Source organism: Copadichromis virginalis, linkage group LG19, assembly GCF_057382275.1.
Source record: "Copadichromis virginalis isolate Kocher_CV1m ecotype Utaka linkage group LG19, C_Virginalis_male_GT1.1, whole genome shotgun sequence".
NCBI classification, from domain to species: Eukaryota; Metazoa; Chordata; class Actinopteri; order Cichliformes; family Cichlidae; genus Copadichromis; species Copadichromis virginalis.
In genome coordinates this window covers 21,569,836-21,596,102 of record NC_140636.1, presented here as the reverse complement: position 1 = coordinate 21,596,102, position 26,267 = coordinate 21,569,836, and the positions used below count along the sequence as shown (strand labels likewise).

The 26,267-nt window shown below is 40.8% G+C and overlaps 1 protein-coding gene across 8 annotated transcripts in view; it reads left to right on the top strand.

Annotated features, from left to right (window-relative positions):
* daam2 (dishevelled associated activator of morphogenesis 2) overlaps positions 1-26,267 on the top strand; it is a 111,167-nt gene that overhangs the window by 78,167 nt on the left and 6,733 nt on the right. For 2 of the 8 annotated variants that reach the window (XM_085440741.1, XM_085440742.1), the window contains exons 6-25: positions 3,850-4,183; positions 4,800-4,910; positions 5,460-5,563; positions 5,976-6,042; positions 6,137-6,254; positions 6,385-6,523; positions 8,580-8,603; positions 9,071-9,129; positions 9,249-9,433; positions 9,538-9,843; positions 10,655-10,762; positions 12,122-12,151; positions 14,903-15,009; positions 16,831-16,915; positions 17,446-17,552; positions 18,296-18,384; positions 20,797-20,965; positions 21,902-22,009; positions 22,232-22,292; positions 22,597-22,728. In XM_085440741.1, coding sequence (XP_085296867.1) covers positions 3,850-4,183; positions 4,800-4,910; positions 5,460-5,563; positions 5,976-6,042; positions 6,137-6,254; positions 6,385-6,523; positions 8,580-8,603; positions 9,071-9,129; positions 9,249-9,433; positions 9,538-9,843; positions 10,655-10,762; positions 12,122-12,151; positions 14,903-15,009; positions 16,831-16,915; positions 17,446-17,552; positions 18,296-18,384; positions 20,797-20,965; positions 21,902-22,009; positions 22,232-22,292; positions 22,597-22,728 — 2,443 coding nt within the window. The remainder of the gene's footprint in view (positions 1-3,849; positions 4,184-4,799; positions 4,911-5,459; positions 5,564-5,975; positions 6,043-6,136; positions 6,255-6,384; positions 6,524-8,579; positions 8,604-9,070; positions 9,130-9,248; positions 9,434-9,537; positions 9,844-10,654; positions 10,763-12,121; positions 12,152-14,902; positions 15,010-16,830; positions 16,916-17,445; positions 17,553-18,295; positions 18,385-20,796; positions 20,966-21,901; positions 22,010-22,231; positions 22,293-22,596; positions 22,729-26,267) is intronic. The other 6 variants (XM_085440743.1, XM_085440745.1, XM_085440744.1 and 3 more) reach the window with 6 other exon arrangements.

Here is a 26,267-nt window from a genome sequence, read left to right as displayed (position 1 = left end):
ATGCAAGAAGTCTGTACTCTAGTTTTGGTAAGTGAAATTTTAGTATTTTATGTCCATGAAAAAGAAAAAGTAGTTGAGATCATCTTTTTTGCAAGCAGAAACCACATCCTCAATTAGATTTGACAGCATTTTTTGTAAGATAATAGCAGATGGAATCAGCATGGATGTGAGGCTAGGGTCTGGGAAATGCCTCAGTGAGGACTGGTGGCAGCTCATGGGCTGGGCCGATCCCCATGTACTAAAAAGGGGCGTGAGGGAGGGCGAGTGAGTCACGAAAATGAGAACAAGTCTTCTACAGTGCAGGAAAGCATACATTGCTGGAGAACCAGAAGAGGAGTGTATGAGGTATGGTCCCAGTCCTGAAATTGAGATAAATTATCTTTAATACTTATACTTTATAGTTAATTTCCATTAGGTTTCCATTGAATTACCCTCTTTTGACCTACAAATACAAAGCTAATGTCTGTTAAAGAGAAACACAACTAATTTTACTTTTAGAAACCTGTTTGTAAGTATTGTATAAAACCTTTCTTTCCCCTGGGCAATGCTGGGTCTAGTCCATTAAATTACCCCACATGATGCCATTTGAGACATCATCATTAGTTGGGAAATAAAGGCTTCAACTCTGTGGGTGAATTAGAAAAAAAGTGATCTTATCTGATCGCCCTCGAACACTGCTGTGGTGTGGTCACATGATTTGTACTTCATATGAATTGAGTGTAAGGAGACAGTTGCCTTTTCTCACATGTGGCATAAAGCAGGAGATAGTCAGGTACATTTTCGCAACTGGAAATACTCCTGCTTCATGTAGGCTTGCTGTGGTGCCCTGGTAGATTTAGCAGGAGGTGAGACACATGAACTCAGTCATACACTAAAAATCTTTGAACAGATCAGAAACATCACACTGACTTTGTACAAGGAATCTTTGATCTGTATAATTTGTAGAAATGTTTGTGTGTGGAAAAAGTCACACACATATACACATGCAAGCACAACCAGTAAACCATGATATACTATATATGTACAAATCACAGGTGTGCACCTCAGATAGGGTTTGTATTGTAACTTCTATCTACATATGTGACAGTTTTATGCTCAACCCTTCATTTACCACATCGAGTAAAATGCGAGTAATGTTGATTATCGTATAACTTCTCCTAAAAGCCCTGCAGACACCTTGGTCACGGTTTAATCAGCACCTCTGGAGAACCTCCCGGGCTCTCGTTGTCTTTGGAGACCTTTTATAGTCGAACATGACGTGTGAAAATGCGTCTGGATATAGATGAGTGGGTGTCTGAAGGAGATGGTGAGTGTGCGTGTGATTAAGTGAGGGGTAAACGAGAGTTAGAAAGGCACATGATCACTTGAGTTTGTGTGTGTGGAAGTGTTGGCCTTTGATAAGTTTGTGTGGTTAGGCTTTGAGGCGAGAGCGAACTGTCGGCCAACTGTCTGCCACACACGGGTCATCCACAGTTCAAAAAGGCAGAATGTCTTGCAGCGAAAAATACGTTTGGTTGGAATGAAATTTAAATTTGAGCATCTGGATTAGCTTCCACACCGTCCTCTGCCTCTGGCTGAGGGGTTTTTATGCTTTTTAGATCAATACAGACACAAATTACAATGTTGTTTTAAAGATAGCAGCACTGAAACTCATTTAATAATGTAAGATAAAGCAAATATCTTAGGGCTTTTTTCAAATTTAAATCCGAGACTTTACCTTTGACCATCGCAGGCCTTGACTTTTTCCTGCTACTCTGTCGCTTTTGTTTAGCCTCATTCTGTTCCAAGTTTTATTTCTTGCTTCTTTCTTTCTTTCATCTGTGTGAAGACCTATTTGTGTGTGTATGTGTGTGTGTTTGGCTCAGCGTCAGTATTGTTCGGCAGCTCTGCCTGTGCTCATATTGTATGCAGTTGTTGAGCTTTCACTGCGGGTTTTGAAGTATGCAGCGGTTGTTCCAAGAGCAAAGGGGGGAGGACAGAAACCCGTGCGCGCCAGTCGGCTGAGCGTGAATGTCAGTGGAGAGGAGAAGACAAGAGTGGACTACAAAGTCAGAGGATATGGGATCCATTGATTCAAGTGCTCACTGGAGAGAAAATAAAGTGAGGAGGAGGAGAGAATTGTTGAATGTCAGCTTACTAGGTTTAGTAACGGTCCAGAGGATTAGTCACTGTTGAATGTTTTAAAGAGACATGCATGTATATTTTTACATGTATCTGCTTAAGCGCCCGCACGGGCATCGGGTTATGCTGCAAAGGTTATGTCGGTGCATACTGGGAAGCGAAGTGAAGCTGGCAGTGAGCGAAGTCTTGAATCTCGTCCACTCTTTTGAACCCAAACTCCAAGAACAACATCTGTCACCCTCAGCTTTCCATACATTAATCACAGCGATGTTCAGCTTAATTTCTCTTCCACTATGAAAGCTCTTTCTCTGAGGTGGGCTCTCGGTTCGTGGACAGGCGCGTGGCCGGCCAAAGGCTTGTCACTGATATAATGTGGAACTTAAAACAGTTGGCTTTGTTCTGACTTCACTGCTTCCACTGTCTGTGCTACATCTGACTCAATTCATATCTCATACGTTGGATTTCTTTTTCGTCACCGTGGTGCTGAGTGGAGACTGCAGCGTCTTCGCTCAAACAGGAAAGTCTGCTGAAAGGTTGCATGAGTGTTCTGAATGCATTGCCAAGAGAGGCTGACTGTATGCATGCGTGCATACTGTATGAGCCTGCTGAAGATCAGAGGATGATATCTCTTTAAGAGATTTACTGGACGTGCCAGGTTGAGTTTCTGTGAGTGCATCTGCTGGAAATCTGGGATTAATCATGTGTGAGCAGAGGAAGAGCTCTGGCCTCGTCATAAAGGATAATAAATAGATTTTTCTGCATTATATTTTTTCACATTTCTTTTGTGCCAAGACAGCAGTGGGAGGGGAATGGTCTGCATACTTCTAAAAGCGTCAAAACAATGTATTTGCTACAATGAATGGTAATAAATCTCAGCACCCTCTTGTCAGACTCTCGCTCTTTCCTCTCTGTCCCTTTGTCTTCTTGACTCCATGCTTCTTTCCTCTTCCTCTCCCCTTTCTTTTCTCCTTACAATCCCTTGTTTGTTTGAAGTAATTTATGAGGCCTATCAGGAATCTTAGCGAGTGGGAAGGTCATTTACAGTCCAGCCCCCACTGTGCTCGCTGGATGTGACATCCCTCACTGTTTACATGTCCTGCCTGCCACTCAACCAGTCTGCTTCTCATCCACAGAGGTCAATAGCTCACTGCTCTCTAATTAGTTCAGCCACTTGATGGTCAGCAGGAGAGAAGTGTCAAAATTGAGGATTTTTTTTCCTTCAAATGAGATAAATGTTAAAGTGAAGTCCATAAAGATATGTCCATAGTGAATCCCCAACCTTTTTCATCCATCTGTGAGCACAGAGGCACAAACACTTTCACTTTCATTATATTTGTCCAGTGCCAGTTCACCACTACTGGCCTCTAACAGAGTTTTATATTCTATGGCTACACTAGAGGGAGAAGAAAAACAAAAGATATGATCCCCTGTGAGCAAGACTTGAGTTTGCTTTAAAAAAGAAGAGAGAAAAGTGGAGCGCAGGAAAACTGTGATTAACAAACAGAAGGCAAAAACACAAACTGCAGGAGAGAAGGCATGGGAAGGGGTCTGGAGGAGAAAGGCCCAGTGTATCACCGGGAACTATGGAAGCAGAATTTCACTGTGTTGTTAAAATATGGGTTAGGTTACAGTTTTAGTATGAACCTTTGTCTTTATATTGTGCGTTGGTTGTAAACTAGCACACTGGCTCAGTCTTTACCCTGCGCTTTTCCTCCTGTCCTCCATTAGGTTTGTTACGCGTTTCATCGAGCTGGACGGCCTCACCTGCCTCCTCAACTTCCTGCGCAGCATGGACTACGAGACGTCGGAGAGCCGCGTCCACACCTCCGTCATCGGGTGCATCAAGGCGCTGATGAACAACTCGCAGGGCCGTGCGCATGTCCTGGCCCACCCGCAGAGCATCAATACCATCTCACAGAGCCTCCGGACAGAGAACTTCAAGACCAAAGTGGCAGTACTGGAGATTCTTGGGGCGGTGTGCCTGGTGCCAGATGGACACAAGAAGGTGCTTCAAGCCATGGCACATTACCAGAAATATGCTGCTGAGAGGACTCGCTTCCAGGTAAGAGAAGCTTCTTTTGTTAGTATCTGAGGTTAACGCAGGGCCATGTCACGTGGCACATTCAGGCTTGAGGAGCCTTTGCTGACAGTGTGAGGCAGACATAGATTATGGGTAAAGGCAGACAAATATTTCTGGGTAATGCTAAAATAAATCAAGCTGCGGTCATTTTGATAAGTTGGAGAATTGTGCCTCAGACGGCTGGCCTTGGGTTACGTCAACACACGTGCGTTATTAAAGGCAGGTGAGGACATCTTAAGTTATGGAGGTCACAGTATGTGTAGTGCTTTAGTGACTAGCAGGACTGAATCAACAAACCACATCTCATACATCCCCTGGGGTGTGCGGTAAATCATGCCACCTTGGCTAAGCTAACACCACAGGAGCTGAGTGATTCAAACTTACGAGGGCTTTTAATGTTTCTTTGAATTATGATTAAGATACTAAAGAGTGCCAAAGGTCAGTTTAAGAGGCAAAGAAGGGGGCAAGAACTGAGAACAGCAGCCCTGTGCTGCTTGCCTGTTAAATTAAATTGAAATTACTATCCAATTAATTTCTTTTTTTTTCTCCGATCAAACGCACTTGCTGACTAACTTTGCCGTCTCCTCTGATCTTCCAGACGCTGCTGAATGAGCTGGACAAAAGTACAGGACGCTACAGAGACGAGGTCAACTTAAAGACCGCCATCATGTCTTTCATTAACGCCGTGCTCAACGCTGGGGCTGGAGAGGTCTGCATTCACAGCCTCATGCCTGTTAAACACACTCTAAATAACTGTATACAAAACTTAAGGAGTGTAACTCTCATGGAAAGAGATTTCTTAAATACTTGTAAGAATAGTCACTAAAGCATCAGGAGAGGCTGTTTTTTATGGTTCACAAATAGTAAAGTTTGTTTCATTCTGAGCTTAAAGGTAAATTGAGTGAAATATACGATAAAGTGCAGCCATGCTTTGACTATAGATGCAGTGGCATGGCTTTTGTTTGTGGATCATCATGAACAACATAGATGGTGTTTTCCTCTAAGAACTGTTGACTTTTTAGTTAAAGATTTTGTACCGAGTAAACACAAATAAAAGACAGGACCTGTTAGATAGCAGTGGGTTTTGGAATCAAAGTATTCTTTTTGTAATTATGCTAAAATGCTGCTTAAAGATGATATATACCAAGATACATGCAACACTTTTAAGATTCTGAGGTATCTGATGTCCCATTAAATATGACATATGGATTTATTACAGCTTCATGTCCTCTCTTATTGTTTGATCCTTTATGTTCAGGACAACCTGGAGTTTCGCCTCCATCTAAGGTACGAGTTCCTGATGTTGGGCATACAGCCGGTCATCGAAAAGCTCAGAGAGCACGAAAACGCCACTTTGGATAGGTGAGTCACTGATGAAGAAATGGAAACTAAATCTTTGATGTGTTTTTAAAAATAACAAAACATCCCACCCTTTTCATTTAATTTTCCTAAAATGGAGTATCACTGCGGTACTGTTGTCTCAAACAGGGTTTATATGTTTATATGCTTGATTAAGATAATAGACGGGAGATCCAATCAAGACCAAATCAGATATAGTGAATCATGCTACCCTAGTACAGTCTAGGAATAGAAATAAGGAGCTGGAAATGAGGAGAGTAAGCCCTCTTTAACATTTGAAACTCTACAAAGAAATGCATTGTCCCCCAATGTTTACAAGCAGTTATTATTAACAAGTAATAAAATTCTAAAGGTAATTAAATAAATACAGAAGTTTGGGATCAAATGAAGGAACATTTTTTATCTCTCTGTTTAGGCATTTGGATTTCTTTGAGATGGTGCGAAACGAGGACGACTCTGAGCTGGCCAAAAGATTTGATATGGTGAGTTTTCCCTGGTTTGACATTAGTGTGTTCCTTTTAGATTGTAGGTAATTAAACAGCTGTGTGGTACCGATTCCTTCTGTTTACTCAACAGACCCATGTAGATACTAAAAGTGCTGGTGCCATGTTTGAGCTGATCAAGAAGAAGCTGAGCCACACTGATTCCTACCCACACCTCCTCTCCATCCTGCAACACTGTCTGCAGATGCCCTGTGAGTACTCACATTTACCTGGGGAGAAAAGACATCAAGTATTTCAAGGCTATACTTTGCTTCAGTGTTCATCTTTTTATATTGAGCTTTTTGAGCTTTTTATTCATGAAAAAAACCCCTAAAAAAACAGATAAGCGTAGTGGTGGCACCCTGCAGCACTGGCAGCTCTTAGACCGGATCCTCCAGCAGATCGTCATGCAGGACGACAAGGGAGAGGACCCTGATATCTCCCCTCTGGACAACTTCAATGTAAAGAACATCATTCGCATGTGAGTGAAATCTCTCATTAATCAACAGTGGACACGTGATCGCTAATGAAGCTTTTTACTATAGTAATGTATTTATATGACAGGATCTTGATTGATACCCTGCCAGGGCTGCTTGTACCTCATGCCCACTGGGAAAAGGTTGGAAATGATTGTTGCAAGTGATGATTCAAGTCAATCAACCACTCAATGCCTTTTTCAAAAGCTTCTCCTCATCCCCCAGTACTGTAAACACTCCAACTTTCTGAGAAAATCTTGTAGTTAATGCATTTAATCAGCATCACTAGCAACAGAGATCAAAGCCCTGATATCATGTGTTTCTTCTATATCAAAGATTGGGAGAGATAAACACTGGAATATGGTGTTTTAGTACAGAGGAGCATATACATATACAATAAACCACAGGGTTTTGCAGGCTATTGCAGAGGAGCACGTGGTAAAAGGGAGCAGGGAATGTAATTTTACAGGAAGCTGAGGTGATGTGAAGGTGGCAGCAGGGGGTCTTGGACTGAATCGGAGGAAACCTTGCTCTGTGCGTGAACTGGCATGGAAGTGGAAGCCAGAGATCAAAAGGAAATTGTTCTAATCGCATTAGGAGGGCTGTTGGGCCAAGTCAGCCATGTTCAGGTGCAGCGAGGCAGACAAGGGGGAAGCGTTATGGCTTGGAAGGAGAAGGTTTGCACAGCCAAATGATCATTGCTAAGTCAGGGACTCGGTACATGACAAGTGCACACAGACTGAATTTAGAGCTCTGTCTTTGCTGTAACTTGGTGCTGTCATTCTTCTCTTCAGTTCTCCTCATTTTTGTTATTTTTAAAAGCAAGCTTACCATAACAGATGAATGTGTTTAGTCTTTGTGGTGAAAGCACCATAAAACATGTAGCTTGGTGAAGTATTCACCCACTGTTGTTAGTGCAATCAGCACGCTTGAGCAGAATTCTTTCCAGTAGCGATCAGAATGCAAACTTGGATGCTGCATCTGAGCCTGGATGCCCATTGCTATCAACTGAAGATGCATCAGAATGGTTGAAACCTTCCCCTCACTTTACATTTGCTGCCAGCCTCTTCTTGTTTCCATAAACTCACTTCAAATAAATGTTGCCTGGAAAAAGCGTGCATAAGCTGAGATTTCCTTACCGGATCGGCTACACGCAGGAGGTCCTGACGGTTAACGGGTAAAAACATATGACTAGTGCCGTGTTAGCTCAGATGGTGGAGCGCATGTTAAAACAACTGTTAAAACAGCCGGGAGACAAAGTCATTCATCATCTGTGGTCACTATGACGACGGCTCTGAATACTCACACGTGTGCCCGACCCCAGAATTGACGCTCTTGTACAAATCACATTTTTCCACAGTCATGCAAAAATGTTTATTTGACCAGTCAAGAAAAACTGATTGTGTCTTTTTGTTTTAATCAGTTGGATCCTTTTAAACACGACCACTTTAAAGGCCCCGAAACTGACTAATGCCCAGTTTGCTTTCCTGGTGTGAATTGATGCCTTTAAGTGTGAACCATCATCACAGTGGTATTATTGTCCTCTGTGTCATTCTATGGAGGACCAAAAGTGCCAAAATTATCCAAAACTTCCAAAACTATGAAAACCAAATAAATAAATATATGAATAAATTACAATTTATATTTACAATCTAAATCTTTACCTGTTGTTTTTTGGTTTAAATTGTTGAATAGATTATAAAAAATAATGAAAAATAAATGAAAGCAATATTTTAATTATTGTAACTATTGTATTTTAATATAATCATAGTTACATCTATTTTCTTAATGTATTATTTAACAAGTTAAGTTTAAAAAAACAAAAAACTAAATTTAAGTGGGTAAACTGATAAATTCACGCAAATAAATCAAAACACAGCAATTAATGGAAAAATAAATTTCTTCTTTTAAAAAATAATTATGTTTTTAATTATATTATTTATTATTACAATCCTATTTTTGGTGCATTGATTGTCTAATATTTTATGTATTTAGGCTCCTTGTTAAGAACAGCTTTTCTGTGAGTAGTGATGATGCAACATGTTTTTCTCTCAACTCTAGCCAAAGCTACCAGTGGAGCTCAAGGTTTCACTTTCCACTATTCTCCTACAATTAAAAAAAAATCCCACTAAATACAATATATTTATTAACTTACACTTATATCTCATATTTGTGTTTTTTGTTTACATGTACAATAATCGGCAATGCGCATTCCTTACCTCCTTAACCTTAATTTTAAAACTAAACATAACCTCAATCTGAGCCAAGAACCAGGAGTTAGAACTCATAACAGATAACTGACAGGTTTTATTTGAGCACTAATGCTGTATAACGATGCTTAAAAGAGGAAACCGCAACAAACCGGTCAATGCAGGAAATAAATCTCAATCCCTCTCGCAAAGATGAAGTAAAGCAGAAGTAACCCTGATCAATGGGTTTCTCAAATGTCCTGTATTGACATGTTTGGACTGAAGTTTCCTCTTATATGCAAGAATTCTTTGCAGACCAGTGTCCACTTTCTCTGTGCTTATTCTTGTCTGTCTGCCTCACAGGTTGGTCAATGAAAATGAGGTGAAACAATGGCGAGAACAAGCAGAGAAATTCAGAAAAGGTAAAGCTAAAGTTCACCAGAATCCATCATGGTTTTATCTTTCTTCTTGCCTGTATTCACTGTTATCCAAATCTGCTAACACCGTGCCAACCCATTGCTCCACCACTGTTTGATTTTAGAGCATGCAGAGCTGCTAGCTAAACTGGAGCGGAAAGAGCGGGAGTGTGAGACCAAAACGCAGGAAAAAGAGGACATGATGAAGACTTTGAACAAGATGAAGGATAAACTACAGCGTGAAGGTGTGGAGCTGCGCTCGGCCCGGGAACAAGTGCTAGACCTGTCGTCGCGCATCAATGACATCGCTGTGAGCTGCTAATGTTTAATGTTTAATTTATTCATCAATTTAAAGTAATTTGTAATCCCTTTTTTACGGTTTATTTAGTAACTGATCTTTCATTTGACCTCCAGCAGGGCGGAAATGTATCCTTCCCACCTCCCCCTCCTCCTCCTGGCGGCCCTATGCCTCCGCCTCCACTACCCATGACATGCGGCTTTCCTCCACCCCCACCTCCTCTACCATTCAGTTGCCCGCCTCCCCCACCTCCACCTCCTCCACCTGGGGCACCACCTCCTCCACCAGGAGCCCCACCTATTTTTGGAGCTCCGCCTCCTCCCATTCCCTCATCGTTTAACTCGATGAGCAGCATGCACTCCAAGTCCATCCCTCAGCCTTCACATCCTTTGAAGTCCTTCAACTGGGCCAAACTAGGAGAGGTGAGTGAACATGGAAAACTGCATTGTTAAACTAAAGGGTGGGGGTCATTCAAGCCATGGTTTTCCCAAAATTACATAAAAGGGTTGAACTATCGTTTGTGTATAAAAGGTGAACATGCCCGGCCATTAATTTTCTGACATATATATGTTTGTATATTGTTGTCAAAATAAGAAAATTTTCCTCTTTAGTACTTCTAGTATTACTTCTACTACTCTGAAATAGCAAAAATAAATATGAAGTGGATATGAATTATAATAAAACTCAAATCAGCACTTAAAGTGGACGTATTCTGCTTTCGCTGTCTACATTATCATTTTTGGACTCTTCTGGGCATAGACTGTATATAAAAGATGGAAAGATGGAGTCTCATTTTGAAGGCTCAACTTTGGCGTTCTGGTAACTTGCATATCTGCTTTGTGGAAATGTATTTTTTGGAACTTCTACATTTGCTTTTTCAGCCTCAGAGGTTTTCTTTTCTCCTTTTTTATGTAACACTGCATCTTCATTTCAGTTCACCTTCAGTTCATCATATTCTAGGTCCCATCTACCACTTCACTCAGCTTCTGTGCTCACAGTCTAAGCTGTCTGCCTCAGCAACCATGTAAGGATGTCCCCACTCTGTGACATCCCACAGAGGAGAGGATGAAAAAACATCCTGAAGTGGAGTGTTTAGAGCAGTCTGAAGCCTGAAAATTTTGTTTGTACATATGCTGACCTCATATTTTGAACTGTAACAGTTTTAAAATGAGCAGTTGTGAATGAATCAGTGTATATGCATGAACCTCTTATGTCACTCCACCCTGTTTTTAGAACATGGTCAATGGCACCATCTGGAGCGACATTGATGATCTGAGAGCTTTCAAGATCCTCGACCTGAAAGACATAGAGAAGATGTTTTCAGCATATCAGAGACAACAGGTTTGGATTTGTTTGGAAGTGGCTTGTAGTTTTATGACTTGGAAGTGAGTGTGAGAGTGTGTGCATATAAGCAATTGTTTTGTGTGTGTGGAGTACCATATTGGCCTAGATTCTTGAACTGTGTGTATTACTGAAAGTGTGTGTGACAGGCTAAAGGGTGGGTTGTGTAAAAAGGAACTCTTGAGAGCGCCAAGGTCCAGCTCCGGGCTAACATGAGCAGCTGTTCACTGCTGAATGCCTTATTGTAGAGATGCCACAGAGCTGCTGCTTTGCACTAGTGTCTGCAGAGCATTTGTGTGAGACCTTGACTGGTTCTTCATGGGCTCATGAATCAGGGCGACATGTAGGAAACCGCTGAAGTCACGAGGAGTCACGATACAGGAAACTTTTTACCAAAGCTAAAATAAAGAGGGCATTCACTAAATCATGGCACTAACTAATAGGATAATTGTCTTGGTGGCAACACCATACAGTGCGGCGCAATTACACCCCTCTGTGCCACAAACTAATTGCACACCACTTGTCATGTGGTAATACTGGGTGGAATTACACCAACTGATATATTACACAGATTTAAATATGTTTAAGTGGAATGTTAATTTGCTCTAATTAGTTGGCTCAATGCAAAGTCTCTTTTGAAGCATTAAAATTGTTGAATTCCTTTGTAATGTATTTTACAGTGTCGCTTAAAAGCCTTCTGACAGCCTTAAGCCCATCCTCTCTTTGCAGGCTTTTATTAAAGAGGAATGGGTCACTTGAGGTTGTTTCTGACAGTGATTTACTGTGGGTATTTATTTATACAGAGCAGGTTTTTATTGGCACAGGCCAACGGTTAAATTCAGATCTCTATGGACGTAGCCACATAAAACCCAACATCTTCCTGGCTTTGACAACTCGATTCCATTTGGCTAGATTTGATTCAGCTGGACAGTATTGCAGTGTTTATTCATGGCATAATTACTTATGTTAAGCTTGTCACTGGTCCTACTTTAAAAATGGGCTTTTGTTTACATTTGCCCTCGGTAGGATTAGTTACCGCAGTCATTTTTCATGGTTGTGTTTTTCCACGTCAAGGCAGATGTAGATGCAATCAAAAGAATTCATTATAACAATCATGACCTCTTTGAGAAGACAGAAACCAAATTTATGCAGTACAGAGAGGTTTAGATTCATGAGCCCCTGATGACTCGGACGGTAGATGATTTTTCTCACAGAGGGCTTCCCGGCTTCAGCTTGTAGTGTGCGTAGTTATATTTCTTTGCTCTAGCCACCACCTTTTTTCTGCTTGATGTGCTAATCTTTGCATGTGTTTTCAATTTTTTTTTTGTGTCTTTCTGCACTCTTCGACTGCCTGGGCAGGACCTGCTCACTAACCAATCCTTCAAACAGGTGAGTTTAAATCCTCTAGCTTCTCAACCATCTTTATTTCTCTGTTATTTTCTCTTCTGCAACAAAGAAGCAGCCAGCCAGCTAGAATAGTGTAATGAATGGGTTTGAATGTATGAACTTTGATCGGCATACTTTAGCATCAAGATTTTGAATATTAATGATAAGTCATACAGTGTAAAAGTTATGACATAAAATTATCCTGTGCAGTTTCCTAATGCCAAAGCATTCTCATAGCTTAACGACAGAACACATGCACTGCAGCCCTGAACGTTTCTCAACATTATTATACCTAAATATGTTAGAACAAAAACATCAGTCAAATCAAATATCTCTCTAGCATTGTGTGGAGTTGATATGCAAAAACCACAGACTGTATATCAAAGATGGATGTGGCCATAGTGATATCACCTTTTGGCTTTGGGGACATTGTAAAGCTGTAAGATTAGCATTACCATTACCACCATGCTGGCTTTTTGGAGCCAGAAGTTACTATATTTAGATGACAGTGGACTAATATGTTAGCAGCAAATGCGAGCTAGCTTGTTTGCAATAGACAGACCCACATATCTGCTAATTTTGCTAACAGACTAAGGAAACATTAAAACCAACCAGAACTGCTGTATGGTCCATACAATTGCACATCCAACAATCATATTAATTCCTAGATATTTATATTAGTAATTATCCAGAAGGCACCAATTTCACAAACATAGTGTAGCAAGACAGCTACAAGCATCCATTACCTATGTGGGCATATACCTCTCTAACAAAGCCGCCAATATCCAGGTGGAGAAGTTATTAAAAAAAGAAAAGAAATTAGGCACTGTAAAATTTTTATGAACCATTTTTTTTACCAAGCTGTACACATGTTTATGTTTGCTGTAAACTTAAATGGTTTAACATGCAAGTTTTTGCGGTTTGACACACTGTGGGAGCTAGCGATCACTAGTGGCCACTAGAGGCCACTAGAGGAACTGCAATTTTTTGTGTTGGCTTTGTTTTCAGCTTAATTCTAGGCTCTAGTACTACAAAGGCAGTAAAGAGAGGCAGAGGGTGTGGTGTTGGTCCAAATCAGATAAATGACTTTTAACCAGGAAACACAAGTTTGTGTGCCATTCGAGATCTTATCTTAATTACTTTTTTTCCATTCTCTGTTTGGTCAGTTTAGGCACCAAAGTGGTCACCTAGTATAAAAACCTATTGATTTTGTGTTTTGTTTTTGCTGAAACAGGCTTACGGTTTCTTTAAGATAATTGTTTTGGTTTTATGGCCCATGGTTTTGCAGTTTCCGTTCAATCTCACTGCCCTTGTTAGCACCATTTCCAGCCAAAGCTTTCTTCACCAAAAGAGTCTCGGTGAGTGGAGTAAAACCAAATTTAGCAACAACATTAACCAGTGAGCACGGTGGAGAATTTGGGGGGGGGAAAAAAATCCTCAGAAAAATTAACTAAAAGTGGTCTTTTTTTTATTTTTTTTATTTTTTTATTTTGAAGCCAGTTGGTCTCAGGTTTCTCCTGGCATCTCTCTAGAAGTGCAGAAAACTTCCAGCAAACTATCTTATGTCATACACGCTTCATAAATCAGATTATTTTCCACTGCTTTAAACTAAGGTTAATAATTCTCCAGTGTTAAAGATATGATTTTCATCACTGGATAATATAATGGTGCCAATACAAATGAGTAGAGGGTCCACATTAATCCCAATCATCACTGCCTTATTACTCCTTATCTTGCCTTTTTGTTATTGTGTTGATTACCATAATTACAATAATCATCTTTAATTTCTTTAATTATTCATTATAATCTCAGCTGGAAAAAGCCTGAATATGCAATTGTAAACGCCACATTTCCATCACTGTTACTTCATAGCTGTTAGAAAAGATAAAGTCTCCAGTTACACTTGGTTAAGTTGGCACAATAGCTTTCACCGCTTGTGCAGAGAGGGCTTTGGCAGTTTTCAGTGAATGGGAGTTGTCCCCCTAACCCGGTGCCAACCTCAGTTGGCTGCCAGGCACCTTGGGTCAGCACGGGCATGGAAAAACGACACTTTCTTTACAAGCCACATCTGTTTTACAAATGTCATACTCAACGACCTCAGGAAGAACATTTTCTGGCAGGGAGGAAAGCAGATCGGACCATAAATAGAATGCGTTTAACATGCAGTCCTCTCAGACATGTGTTCTTTCCCCTGGTGCATTTTAATACTACATTTGTGCAGAGCTTACAGAAATATCTGACTGGCTTACATCAAGCTATCAGCCATGTTTCCTGTTGCTCTGCAAAGTTTATAGGTTTGCCTGCATTGGATTTGCAATGGTGACTCACCAAAAAAATGTCCTCGCCCAAGACCTGCTGTAGAGTTTATTTATTTTTTTGTTCCACAGCTTGTGTCACATGTTTTCATGCCCCTTCGCATCCTGAGTCAAGGAGTTTATAATGTTTAATGAGATGTGCGTTATGGCCTCAGAAAACTGCAAAAACAGGTCGGGGGAATGACTAAAGTGTTTGGCCAGAGTGCAGCCTTTTAGTCTGAGTTTGATAAATGATTAAACAACTGCAACAAACTGTCTTTGGTAGTTTAAAGCAGAGTTTCGTGAATCTGTTCTAAATTATCACATTGTTAAACGCTCAGAAGGGGTCGTCTCTCAACCAGCTAAAGATGTCATGCAGATGCGAGGAAAAGACGTTACAGTGTGCACGCTTTGCATTTTATGCGAGCAAAACGTAATCTGTTTTTCTGTCTTTCTGCAGAAAGAGACTGGCTCGATGGATGACATATACGTCAGCACGCGGAAGGTCAAAGAGCTGTCAGTCATTGATGGCAGACGTGCACAGAATTGTGTCATCCTGCTTTCAAAGTAAGGGGCTTCGGCTTGAATGATTAATCATAGTGTATCGCATCATCAGTAAGCAGCTGATTAGCATCTGCTGTGAGATCTCGATGCGCTGCAACTTGCAAGGCTGCCTTTTGAGTTACTCTTATACAGATTACACTAACGTATGACATACATGTCAGTCTTCTGTAAATGCTGTAACAAATTGTAACTGTTATGCTAAAAAAGTCCGGCTTTATTTTTTTAATTTTTCTCTTGAATTAGACTTATAGATCCGGTTATTTCAAAGCTAAAGGTTTGTTTGTCCTCTCACATATACATGTATCGCTGACACCGGACTCTTCTCAGCATGCAAATCTCATATGAAGAATGTTGGCTTCATATTTGATTATTTTCTTCAATGAGACGGCTTTTATTTCTTTCTTTATTTTAACGAGCTTGAGAAGGTCTTTCATGCTTTTATTACATCCAGTCTCCACTACAGTCTGGAGAGATTATTGGTTTTATTTTGAAGTGTGCAGGCTTATTTCCTGATAGCTGAGAAGTAAATGTAGGAATATTTTTGCCTATGGTGACAGTGTTATATTGGATACCTCCTCATTAAATTAAGCAATAATTTTATAAAAAAATATTTAAAATATTATAAACAAGTGAAACATATAGCCTCAGGTTATTTCTCAGACCTGGAACACTCTTAAGCCTGGTTCGCTTAGGTCATTAAACCAGTAGCTTTTTAGTCCTGATTTCTAGATTCATGCCTAGTGTAACTCTAACCGGACCTTTTCACTTAGGCCTTTTTAATCTTTTCTTTTTACTCATATTCAGATCTTCTCTGGAAACCTATCTTTTCCAGCTAATTCCTTCAGCTTAGGTCCAACATGACTGTTTCCAAGACTTTCCCAGCTTTTTTTTCCCTGGACTACTTGCAGCATGTTTGTTGTTTTTATTTTATTTTATTTTATGTTTTTGCTTTGTTGTATTTGCAGTGGTTCGAGCTCACTCAGCCACAGTAATTATCTGCTAATTAGTTTTATAGTGCTGAAGAAATGGCCTCAGTGCAGACCACTGATAAATAAGTAACATTAGGTCAGGGGTTAGAGCACTAACTCTGTGTGGGAGCTGCTTGGAATGATGGCCTCATGCATCTAGAGCCAGAAATGTGTTTTTAATGGACACCTAGGCCATCTGTGAGTGTAACTCAATCCATACATCTTTATCTGAAAGCATTATATAGCTAAAGCAACATCTTGGAAAGTAATGTTCTGATTTCTACTGTGAAAATCCGGTCTATTATTACACATTCAGCTACAAGCAGACTCTACATTGAGTCGCTTACATTATATTAACTCGCATTTATTCAACCCTAGTCCCCCACCCAAGGGCTTTTGAATCCCTCTGCATCTGTACCCGAATCAATTGTCATCATTTAAGATCCACTTGGCAATATGGCTCCTATTTGTCTGTCTCCTAATAGCGCTGGTCCGAAACCCTTTTGAGAATTTAAGCTCTACCCCCCTCTACAGATCAATACATATGCTTTCTGAGCTCTTTGTGTGTCTGACAAAACATCAGCGTGGTCCCTGAACTCCTTTTCGAGTCAATAGCAAATGACCCTGGGCTACAGACTAGACCCAAATGGGGTCAGCAGTTGGTCAATAAGGGGTTTGCTGCACAGACTAACAATGCTGTTATTGATTGCAACCCGGCTCAGTGATCAGATGCACTGAAAACAGCTGGCAGTGTTCCCGGGGTTTGTCACTGGTCCAGGCTGGTATTATGAGCAATGAGCTAGTCCACTAGTAGTTCTTTTACTGTAATAAAGTTGTTGTTTTTTTTACCCTTTAGATTAAAAATGAGCAATGAAGAAATCAAGAGGGCAATCCTGGAGATGGATGAGAGAGAAGAGCTTGCTAAAGATATGCTGGAGCAGGTATGGTCCAGTGAAAATAAGCTTTTCAGGTTTTTTGCGACTGGTTGGGTCAAAACAATGTCCCTATACTTGCTTTATTATGGGAAGAAAATGTAATTATTGATGATAATCAAGCTTCAAAGTCTGAGGCAATGTAAAAAAAAAAAAAAAAGTGAATAAAAGCAGAATGCAATAGTTAGTAAATCTTAATAATATATTTAGTTGGGATTGGTGCATTATTGTAAAGTAAAATAACAAGGTGAAACATTTCGCAAAGAGTAGAAGTAAAAAAATGAGACGTTGTTCACTGCATGGAGTTTAACAATAATGTGTCTAAATGTAAAATAAAGAAGAATTTGCAGATTATCTACAGTTGCTAATTTCATGATTAGATTAAGAGCAGCCTGTGAAATCTTTGTACACAAGGCACAAAGCTACAATCTGTTGTTAAATATTGTTGCTCCACGGCATTAAAACAGACCCGATTCTGTCGTTTAAAATGCTGCCAACAGTCTTCTGCGTGAACTTTTGGATTCTTGTTGTCTTTCTAGCTTTTGAAGTTTGTCCCAGAGAAAAGTGATATCGACCTGTTGGAGGAGCACAAACATGAGCTGGAGAGAATGGCCCGAGCTGATCGCTTCCTCTTTGAGATGAGCAGGTAAACATAGTGTGATACTCAGCTTCAGGTAACAACATCCATGCTAGGTTAGGCGCATAATTCATATGTTTCACTGCAGTTTTAATTTACTAATTTTAAAGGAACTTAATTTCTAAGAAGCTGCAACAGATTTAATGCAAAAAGAAAAGATCATCCAGTCAGGGAATGGGTGCTAAATTGATAGCTTTCAATGCACGGAGACAAGGGTGGAATCCCAAACAAGCCTCAAGCTTGGGTGTGATTCTTTTTTTTAGCTGAAGAAACTAGTCTTGTTTTGACAACTGTAGTAACACCAATGCCTAAATCAATGCCTTTTTCCTGGATGCTGTTCTAGTTCTCAGAACTCGTTTTTTCCTGACAGACAAATCTATTTGTTTCCTTTTAATGAAATATCACCTTTCTGCTTTGTTTCCTCTGCTACTACCCTTTTGACCACATATCCGCTGGTCTGAGGAACACATCTGGGAATTAGTTAGTTCCTTTTTTTTGCAATTTAATATCCTGAGTCCCTCTTTGAAATCCCCCCCACCCCCTCCTTTGGTGAACTTTTGAGCAAGTTTAACAAATCCATTTGTCAACTCTCCATTTTGATAGGCGCTTATTGGATGATAATGCAGTGAAAACTGAGAGAGGGAGTTTTGCACAGTTGAGTCTCTTCTAGCTTTGAACTTGGACTCCCCTGGAGACAGATGTAACTCACCTCCCCCCATTTCCCCCCTCTGTCACTCTTTTCTCCTCAACAGAATTGACCATTACCAGCAGAGACTGCAGGCTCTGTTCTTTAAGAAGAAGTTTGCAGAGCGTCTTGCTGAAACAAAGCCCAAGGTTGAAGGTAAGAACAAACATAACCTTACAGGCCACTGTAAGGTTATGTAAACATGAACTTTGTTTCTTGGATCCCCATTTTTGTATAAAACACATCAGTGACAGTTTCACTCGTGCAAACGGGAATTCACCTCCATTTGTGTTGCCCTGCTCAAACTTGTGCCAATGCCCGGTCATTGCATTGGCTTTCTATGTGCATGAAAATTTTGCTTCATGTTTTCATCAAGGCTTTTCTTGCTACTTCTCTCTGCACCATAGCTGCACATGTGCGCTGATGTGAGGAAACCAAATCCAGCAGGGATTTAAATTTTGTGGCAGCTAAAGGAAAAGAGAAATATGGTTAAAAAAATGTTTAATTATATGAACAGTGAAAAGCAAACAGTGAAAAATTAACTAGATTATTTGGCTTTTAAAACAGAACTGTAATGCCAGTGCCCCTCAGTGCTGCTGCTGAGTAATGAGAGGAAAAACAAAAACACACACAGTTGCCATAAAATGGAGTTATGTAATTGTGACCTATTTTTACAGATTATGTTGAGCAAGAATAGAGCTTGCAGCTGATTGCTTCAGATGAGATGGGGTGGAGACAGTCATAAAATATTGCATAATGGCAGCTTTTCCTTAGAAAGCCAGAAATATTAGTTGACCTTAGATTCGATTCATGCATCAGAACTGTCGTCAAACAGTCTTTTGACGCAGTTTGACAGAAAAATGGAAAAGAAGATTACATTTTCGAGCACTTATTTTCTTTTTAGGGCACACAGTTACACACCCAGAAACAAAACAACGTTTCCCACACTAGAAATGTCATCAGCCGCGAACACCAAGACCAAAGCTTTTTCACAATCCTACCTTTGAGTTAAATTTGTGTGTGCGTGTGCATGATGCGAGAGGACGGTCAACTATGTATGGGTTTTTTTCCCCCATCAAGCCAGCTTTCAGGTTACCAGGGAGGCTGTTTTGGAAAGCTGGCCTATGTTAAGAGGGGAGAGCGTCTCTTGTAAATGCTGCAGCTAACTTCAAAGAGTGAGGGAAAAGGCTTCCAGTGAGGTTCATAGCCATGTGTGCATGCACGTGCATGCACAGGGTGTGTTGTGACTGAGTCTCTTTGAGCCAGATCTACTTTAAAGACACTGCTCTGCTAATCCGGAATGTTTTTTCTGGCCTTTGATGAGCATCACATCACTTATGAGAGCAACGTTTTATTTGCTGACTGGTAGTTCAGCTTGTGTGTGCTGTGAGACATTTGTCAGATTGTCTGGGAACAAGTAAAATGTTACAGCTAATCACCAGTGATTGAAGTAGGAGCCAAAAAGCACAAAAAATCCTCATCCTCCTAGTGGTGAAAATCAATTGTCAACTGTCTTTAATGTCTTGCACAGCTTGCAGAGATTGTGTTTTATGTAGCATTAACACACATAATGAATACGGGCAAAATGCTTTTATTAACCACACATACAGCGCGTGTGTAACACTGTTACTGTTACTTAAGTGACATTTTGCATGTCATGTCCACAGTATTTATTCACTTTGGTCACATTCTAAAAATGTCACCGGTGTAGTAAAACATGCTTTTTAGTCATAAACAGCAGCTTCACTTCCGGTCCAGATCTCTCTGGATACAGACTTTATTTGTTTGCTTTTTTTGGATCCCCTCTTCTAAAATGAATTCGGCGCCTCTGCTTCTGATCCCTCGATGGACTGGAAATAAAGTACAGGCATCCTGTGAGTTGGTGGATCCACTCAGACCTCCAGAATCCCAAAATATTTGCAAACCACAGTTTGTGGATGACCGTAATAAAGTGTTCATCCCCTTTTATTATTCATGTTGCTTTGTCATATACTCTGCATGAGTCTATATTTCCCTGGACCACCCAGCAGGTTCAATAGAAGCCTTTCAGAACCCTGACAGCAGAGCCAGAAGACTGATTCCCATGCTGCATCACAGCACAAAGAACTGCAACAATAACAAGATGAAACTTGTTAATGATTTTCACATTCACACTGAGGTTTCCTCTGTGGAGACAGGGAACCACCTGCACTTTGCCAGACCTTGCAGCTCTCTGGAGGAAAGAGGCTGACACTACAGAGTTATGTTTGGAATATTCCCTCCCTCTGCTGTTTTATGGATGGATGGAAGGACTCGATGGGTTTCCCCACCGAGCTGCCCAGTTTTTTTGGGAAATATTGATCACTCATCATGAAGGATGTTAGAAATGAAGGAAAGGATGGTGATTTTTAGGTTGTATGCGTGTCTGTGGGTTTGAGTAGAGTAACAGAATGGAAGGAGATGGTGAAAGCCCAGAGTGTTATGTAATATGAAAAGCTGAGAGTGCACACATATCAGTCACCAGCTAAATGATGTCTCCAGCTGCAACCCTCTCTCTCTCTCTCTTTCTCCCTCTTCATTTTCCTACAGCCATCCTGAACGCGTCCAAGGAGGTGGTCCGGAGCAAACGTTTGACTCAGGTCCTGGAGGTGGTGCTGGCCTTCGGCAACTTCATGAACAAAGGCCAGAGAGGCAACGCCTTCGGGTTTAAGATCTCCAGCCTCAACAAGATCGCTGACACCAAGTCCAGCATAGACAGGTGGGCTGTCTTCAGTTAATCCACTTTGTTACAAGTGTTGACTTGTGCTGCGGGCCTGCTTGTTTATTGGAGTGACTACATTTGGATAAGTGCTTTAGTTTATTTGGATAGGTTAGTTGACAGTTTTAGCAATCTCGGTTAGCAAGTTGCATTTATAGGACTTATGGGTGCATAAAACGGATAGAAATGCTGAATAAAATCCAAGAATATTTCACTTTCTAAAAGCTGACAACAGACTTCTTGGATGGTCTGTCAGTACAGTTACCCGCACAGCAAGCATTAAAAGTTGTAGGTGCATTAAAAATTATCTAAAGAACACCAGCAGCACAAACATGCTCCCGAGATCTAGTTCAATGATCTAACAGGCTGAGCTGAATCCTAGCAGGCAGCTAGCAACCACAGCTGGCTGTGTTTCCATCTACCTGTCAGTCAAAGAGCCCACGGCCCTAATAATTCAAACCTTAAGCCCTAATACAACTGAAACAAGTACATTTGTTTCCTTTTATTAGTTTACTTTACACCTTTGCCTTAGGATTAAGTATCTCAGCTCTGTCTCATGTTCATGTTGCAATTGCTTATCTTTAAATGGTAAAAAAAACCTCTCAGATACTGATGTTGATTGTGCAAAGTTATACTAAATCCTAACTCAAGAGAGCTACTGCTTGCATCAGTTGCATGCACAGAACTGTGCCATGCTCAGCGGGTGCACTCACTGAGCACATCTATCAGTAAATATCATGTACTGCAACTCTTGTGCCAGTGCAATTTCTGTATATGTTGATGTATCTTATAGTTAGTATGGAAATAATAGCAAAGACCTGTGTTTTAAATAAAGTGAGCAAAAATAAAGGAGGCTATTCCTTATCCTTCCATAAATTACTTTGGTTAATTCTGTTTTGCTTGATTCTATTTTTCTTTTTATTTATTATTCGATAGGAACATAACCATGTTGCACTACTTGATCATGATCTTTGAGAAGAACTACCCGGACACGCTTCACATCCAGCAGGACCTCGGCAGCGTACAAGAAGCTGCCAAAGTCAAGTAAGTGTGCAATATTTCACTTGAGGGAAAAGAGCATTTCTCCCTCTGACTGCATGTGGTTACAGTAGGACCGTGTCAGCTGTTACTTGAGTAAAATTGTTTATGATTTTTAATATGTTGAGGAAATTCTTGATAAAAAGCAACAGACAATGTGAGTTGTGACACACATAAATAAACAGCTAACAAATGTTGTCTTCATATTTGTCTTTCCTTCTTCTGCAGTTTGTCAGAGTTGGAAAAAGAAGTGCATAGTATCAGAAGTGGACTGAAGGCACTGGAGGCGGTAAGTTGTTGTGCGTTTGTGTCACGCTCCCTCCCATCGGTTCTTCTCCTGTCTGTAATTATGTTTTCGAGTAGTGCGGAGATGGGCAGCAGGGCGAGGTGTTTAAATGCTGGTAATGTTCCACGCTCTGCGACACAGAAAGCGACATGTCATGTTTTCTGCCACACGCGAACACGAGCGCTACAGCACAAATACGCTCATCCGAGTTCCAAGAAAGCTCAAGTGAAACTAATTGTAATGAAGCATGCTTCAGCCTCAGAGACCGACCAATCACACGCCTCTCGTCTCGTTTTACCCGCATCAGGAGCTGCACTACCAGCAGAGCAGGACGAGGGAACGAGGGGATAAGTTTGTGGCCGTGATTGGTGACTTCATCACGGTGGCTGGCTTCAGCTTCTCTGAACTGGAGGACCAGCTGAGTGAAGCCAAGGACAAGGTAACCAAATATTTAACCGCTCATATTTGGGTCGTACTGTAAGTGTAAGTTCATATGAGCGTGTGGGTGGCGAGGCAACTTGCCAAGCTTTCATGTCAGAAAGACAGAATAGCAGGAAAGATGAAAATTACAGAAACTGATGGGGGGGAAAAGAAACTTCTGAGCATCCCTCTTTGTCCAGCGGGATGACTTTAGGCAGGTCGGGGAAACCCAGCATTGAAAGATTACCCCGTACTCCCCCCACGTCTTCTCTTTGTGTCTGTCTCTGAATGTTAGTGTTTTAAATCCACACACTTTTCTTTTTTACCACTGGGACAAATGCCCTTTGAACCATGCTGTCTCATGTATTGATGTATAGCAGGAGGTATGTAAGTTGAAGATATCAGTGGGACTTTGAGAATCCCAAAGTGTTGAAAAGATTTATGTGAACGCGTTATTTAATTTCCAGGCCTTGGGAGATCTGCTGCACATTTAGCATGTCGATTCTGGCACACTGAAACCTTATGAATCTTAGTATTAGCACATTTTATCATCAAAATTGTCTTCAAAAAGCCAACAAGTGGCATCACATTGTCCATTTGCATATTTTACATACAGTCTATGCCATGAACCAATTGAAAGGAGGACGTGTGTTTCAGGTTGAGCCTCGTCTTTGCTTAATTATTTGTTGAAGGAGGAGGTCAGTAAAAAAAAAAAAAAAATGGAGGGAAAATGTTCTAGTTGGAATGTCACTGGAAGAGAAGGGGAGGATTTGGGCACCGCTGTAAAACAAAAAGACCTGTGTTCACCAGCCCAGACTGTGCCTGTGTGGTTGTTAAGTGGGGAGTCTGACACACTGATTCAGTGCTTGTCGAGGCCCTCTGACGCCCTGTTAAGTTTCCAGAGGAATAAAAAGATGGAAGCGTGGGCGTACGCTTCATCCTCAACAAGGTAGAAAACGACTAAATGGAGCAGGCAGCCTGCTGAGGCTCACACAGCATCCATGGCAACAAGCATGTCTGCATGCATGTCAGCGATGGAGATACACACAGTGGAAAAATCACTAGAAAGGATTACGGTTGTTCTTGTGAGTTATAGAGAGAGACGTTTCAAGAGGAGGGAATGGAATTATTTAAAAAAAGCCAGGATTGGTTTATATTAACAGTCAAAGATTTTATATAAAGATAAGCATATTTACCCCTTCTTTCTAACTCTAATATGGTCATTAATTTACAAAAGAAACATCATGTTGTGTTTAGTAAGACTTGAAACTAGCAGTGGAGACCTTTTTAACTGTTAAATGATCTTACAGAACAAGGTACATTTTCCTAAAGGCTTCTACACGATCATATTTTTACAACCAGACGAGACACCCCCTGCTGGCTGTTAGAAAGAATGCTTGTTTAAAAAACTCAGCACTGGCTTACATTTTCAGACCCATAAGTTAAGAATCAAAGCTTCATGTTTTGTCAAAAAAAAGTCAGAGAGAAAGCCAAGTGAATGAAAAATCAAAAGATTAAAAGAATTATGAGCAATAGTGGTAAAGGTGGCCTGTTGAAAAAGTTCAAGAACTAATGTGAATTTGGCCACCAAAAAGAACATTGCAGACTGTTCCTGGTCATCAATCTGCCTTCATAACAGAGCTTTTCAAGTCACTTTCATTGTTCATACAACCAAACCAGAGTCCCTGGATGTCTGGGTCCATTTGTTTTAAATGACGTTTTTTCTTTATACTGCTGCTAAACCTTCTCCAACGCTTTCTGAACTGTAGTTTTAATACAGTGCCTGTTTTGCCATCTTACAGGTACTTATTAACTCTGTCTATTAAGTCTTTAAAGATCCACATAATGACCACCCTGTAGAGACATGATCAAATTAATCCATCACAGCATTTTTCACATTTGCCTGTTGTTGTTGTCATTATTATTATTATTATTATCCATCAATCCTCTATCGCGTATCCTTTTCAGGGTCGCGGGGGGGCTGTAACCTATCCCACCTGTCTTAGGGCGAGAGGCAGGGGTACACCCTGGACAGGTCGCCAGTCTGTCGCAGGGCTAACACATAGACACAGACAAATTATTCGCGCTCACATTCACACCCACAGGCAATTCAGAGTTTCAAATTAACATATCCCCACTAACTGCATGTCTTTAGACTGTGGGAGGAAGCCAGAGTACCCAGAGAGAACCCAGGCACGGGGAGAACATACAAACTCCACACAGAAAGACCCCGACCTGATGATGGAATTGAACTCAGGACCTTCATGCTGTGAGGCAACAGTGTTAACCACCGTTATTGTTGTTGTCGTTGTTATTGTTAAAGTTAAAGGGTCTGCTTAAGCTTAACTTACCAGCTAGTAGACATATTTTGCTCTTTGCAGTTCTGTTAGAGCCTCTGACTATTTTAAGAAGTAAACAATTGCTAAATTATTTTGAGTCTGACTGGTTGCAGATATGGTAGACTCAAAATCAGAAGCATTGCTCAGATTGTAAGCATATATACCAAAATGAATGAAAGTTGTCTAGAACCTTTACTCATCTGGAAATACACCAGAAGATGTAACACTGATCGTCTTGCTACAAGTTTAAACTGGGAACCTTTAGGTTTCATTGAGCTGTTTTGGTGCCTACATGATCTTAGGCCAGCAGGTTGTTGTGGCTGATCAGTACTTGGATTTTGGAGTATCTGATGTTTAAGCATTGGAGGATGCTTGAGTCAGAGCCAGCACTCTTTTGAGTAGCCAGAGTTTTTCTCAGAAGTAATGTTTACTTTCTAAGTGCCTCTTTAGCTTGCTTGGCATTATGTTCGTATTAGCCAATGCCTCCAGACAAATGACTTGGTGAGGCTGACTGTGCATGTGCATCCTCCTCTCTGTCAGTTGGGGCCTTTTAGTGTGTCATGCTGTAATAAATGCCTCCATTCAGCAACTGTACTTACCCTAGGATTTCCTTTGACTATTTTTGTAATTAATTAATTAATTTTAAGGTGCATAAATTGCCTCTAAAAGCTGAGTACTGACAGCATTTATCACTTTTTGTGAAACTGTATCATCTGCTTCTTTCAGCTGCTACCTTTAGGGTAGGGTATCTCTCTGATGTGCTCATTTCTAATGTTGTCCAATCTGGTCTCCAGACTCTCCTCCCTACTCTCACTAGAGATCATAATGTCATCTGCAAACATCAGAGTCTACAGAGACTTCTGCCCGACATCATCTGTCAACCTGTCCATCACTGTTGCAAACAAGAAGGAGCTTAGATCCCCAATGTAATCACATTCCCACTTTGAACCCATCTGTCACTCCTAGCATACACTTGTCCTTATACATGTCATACCCCAGTCTCACCTAACTTTCTCATAGAGCACAATGATTTCTCCCCTGGTACCCTAGCTCTAGATCCACAAAGACACAAAGCAACTGTTTCTGTTCTTCTCCATCAACATCTCATCTTCCAAAGCAAAAATTACATCTACGGTGCTTTTTCTAAGCATGAAAGCACACCGCTGCTCACTGATCATCAAAGGAGGACCGATCATCTCGTACAGGGTTTTCATGTTGG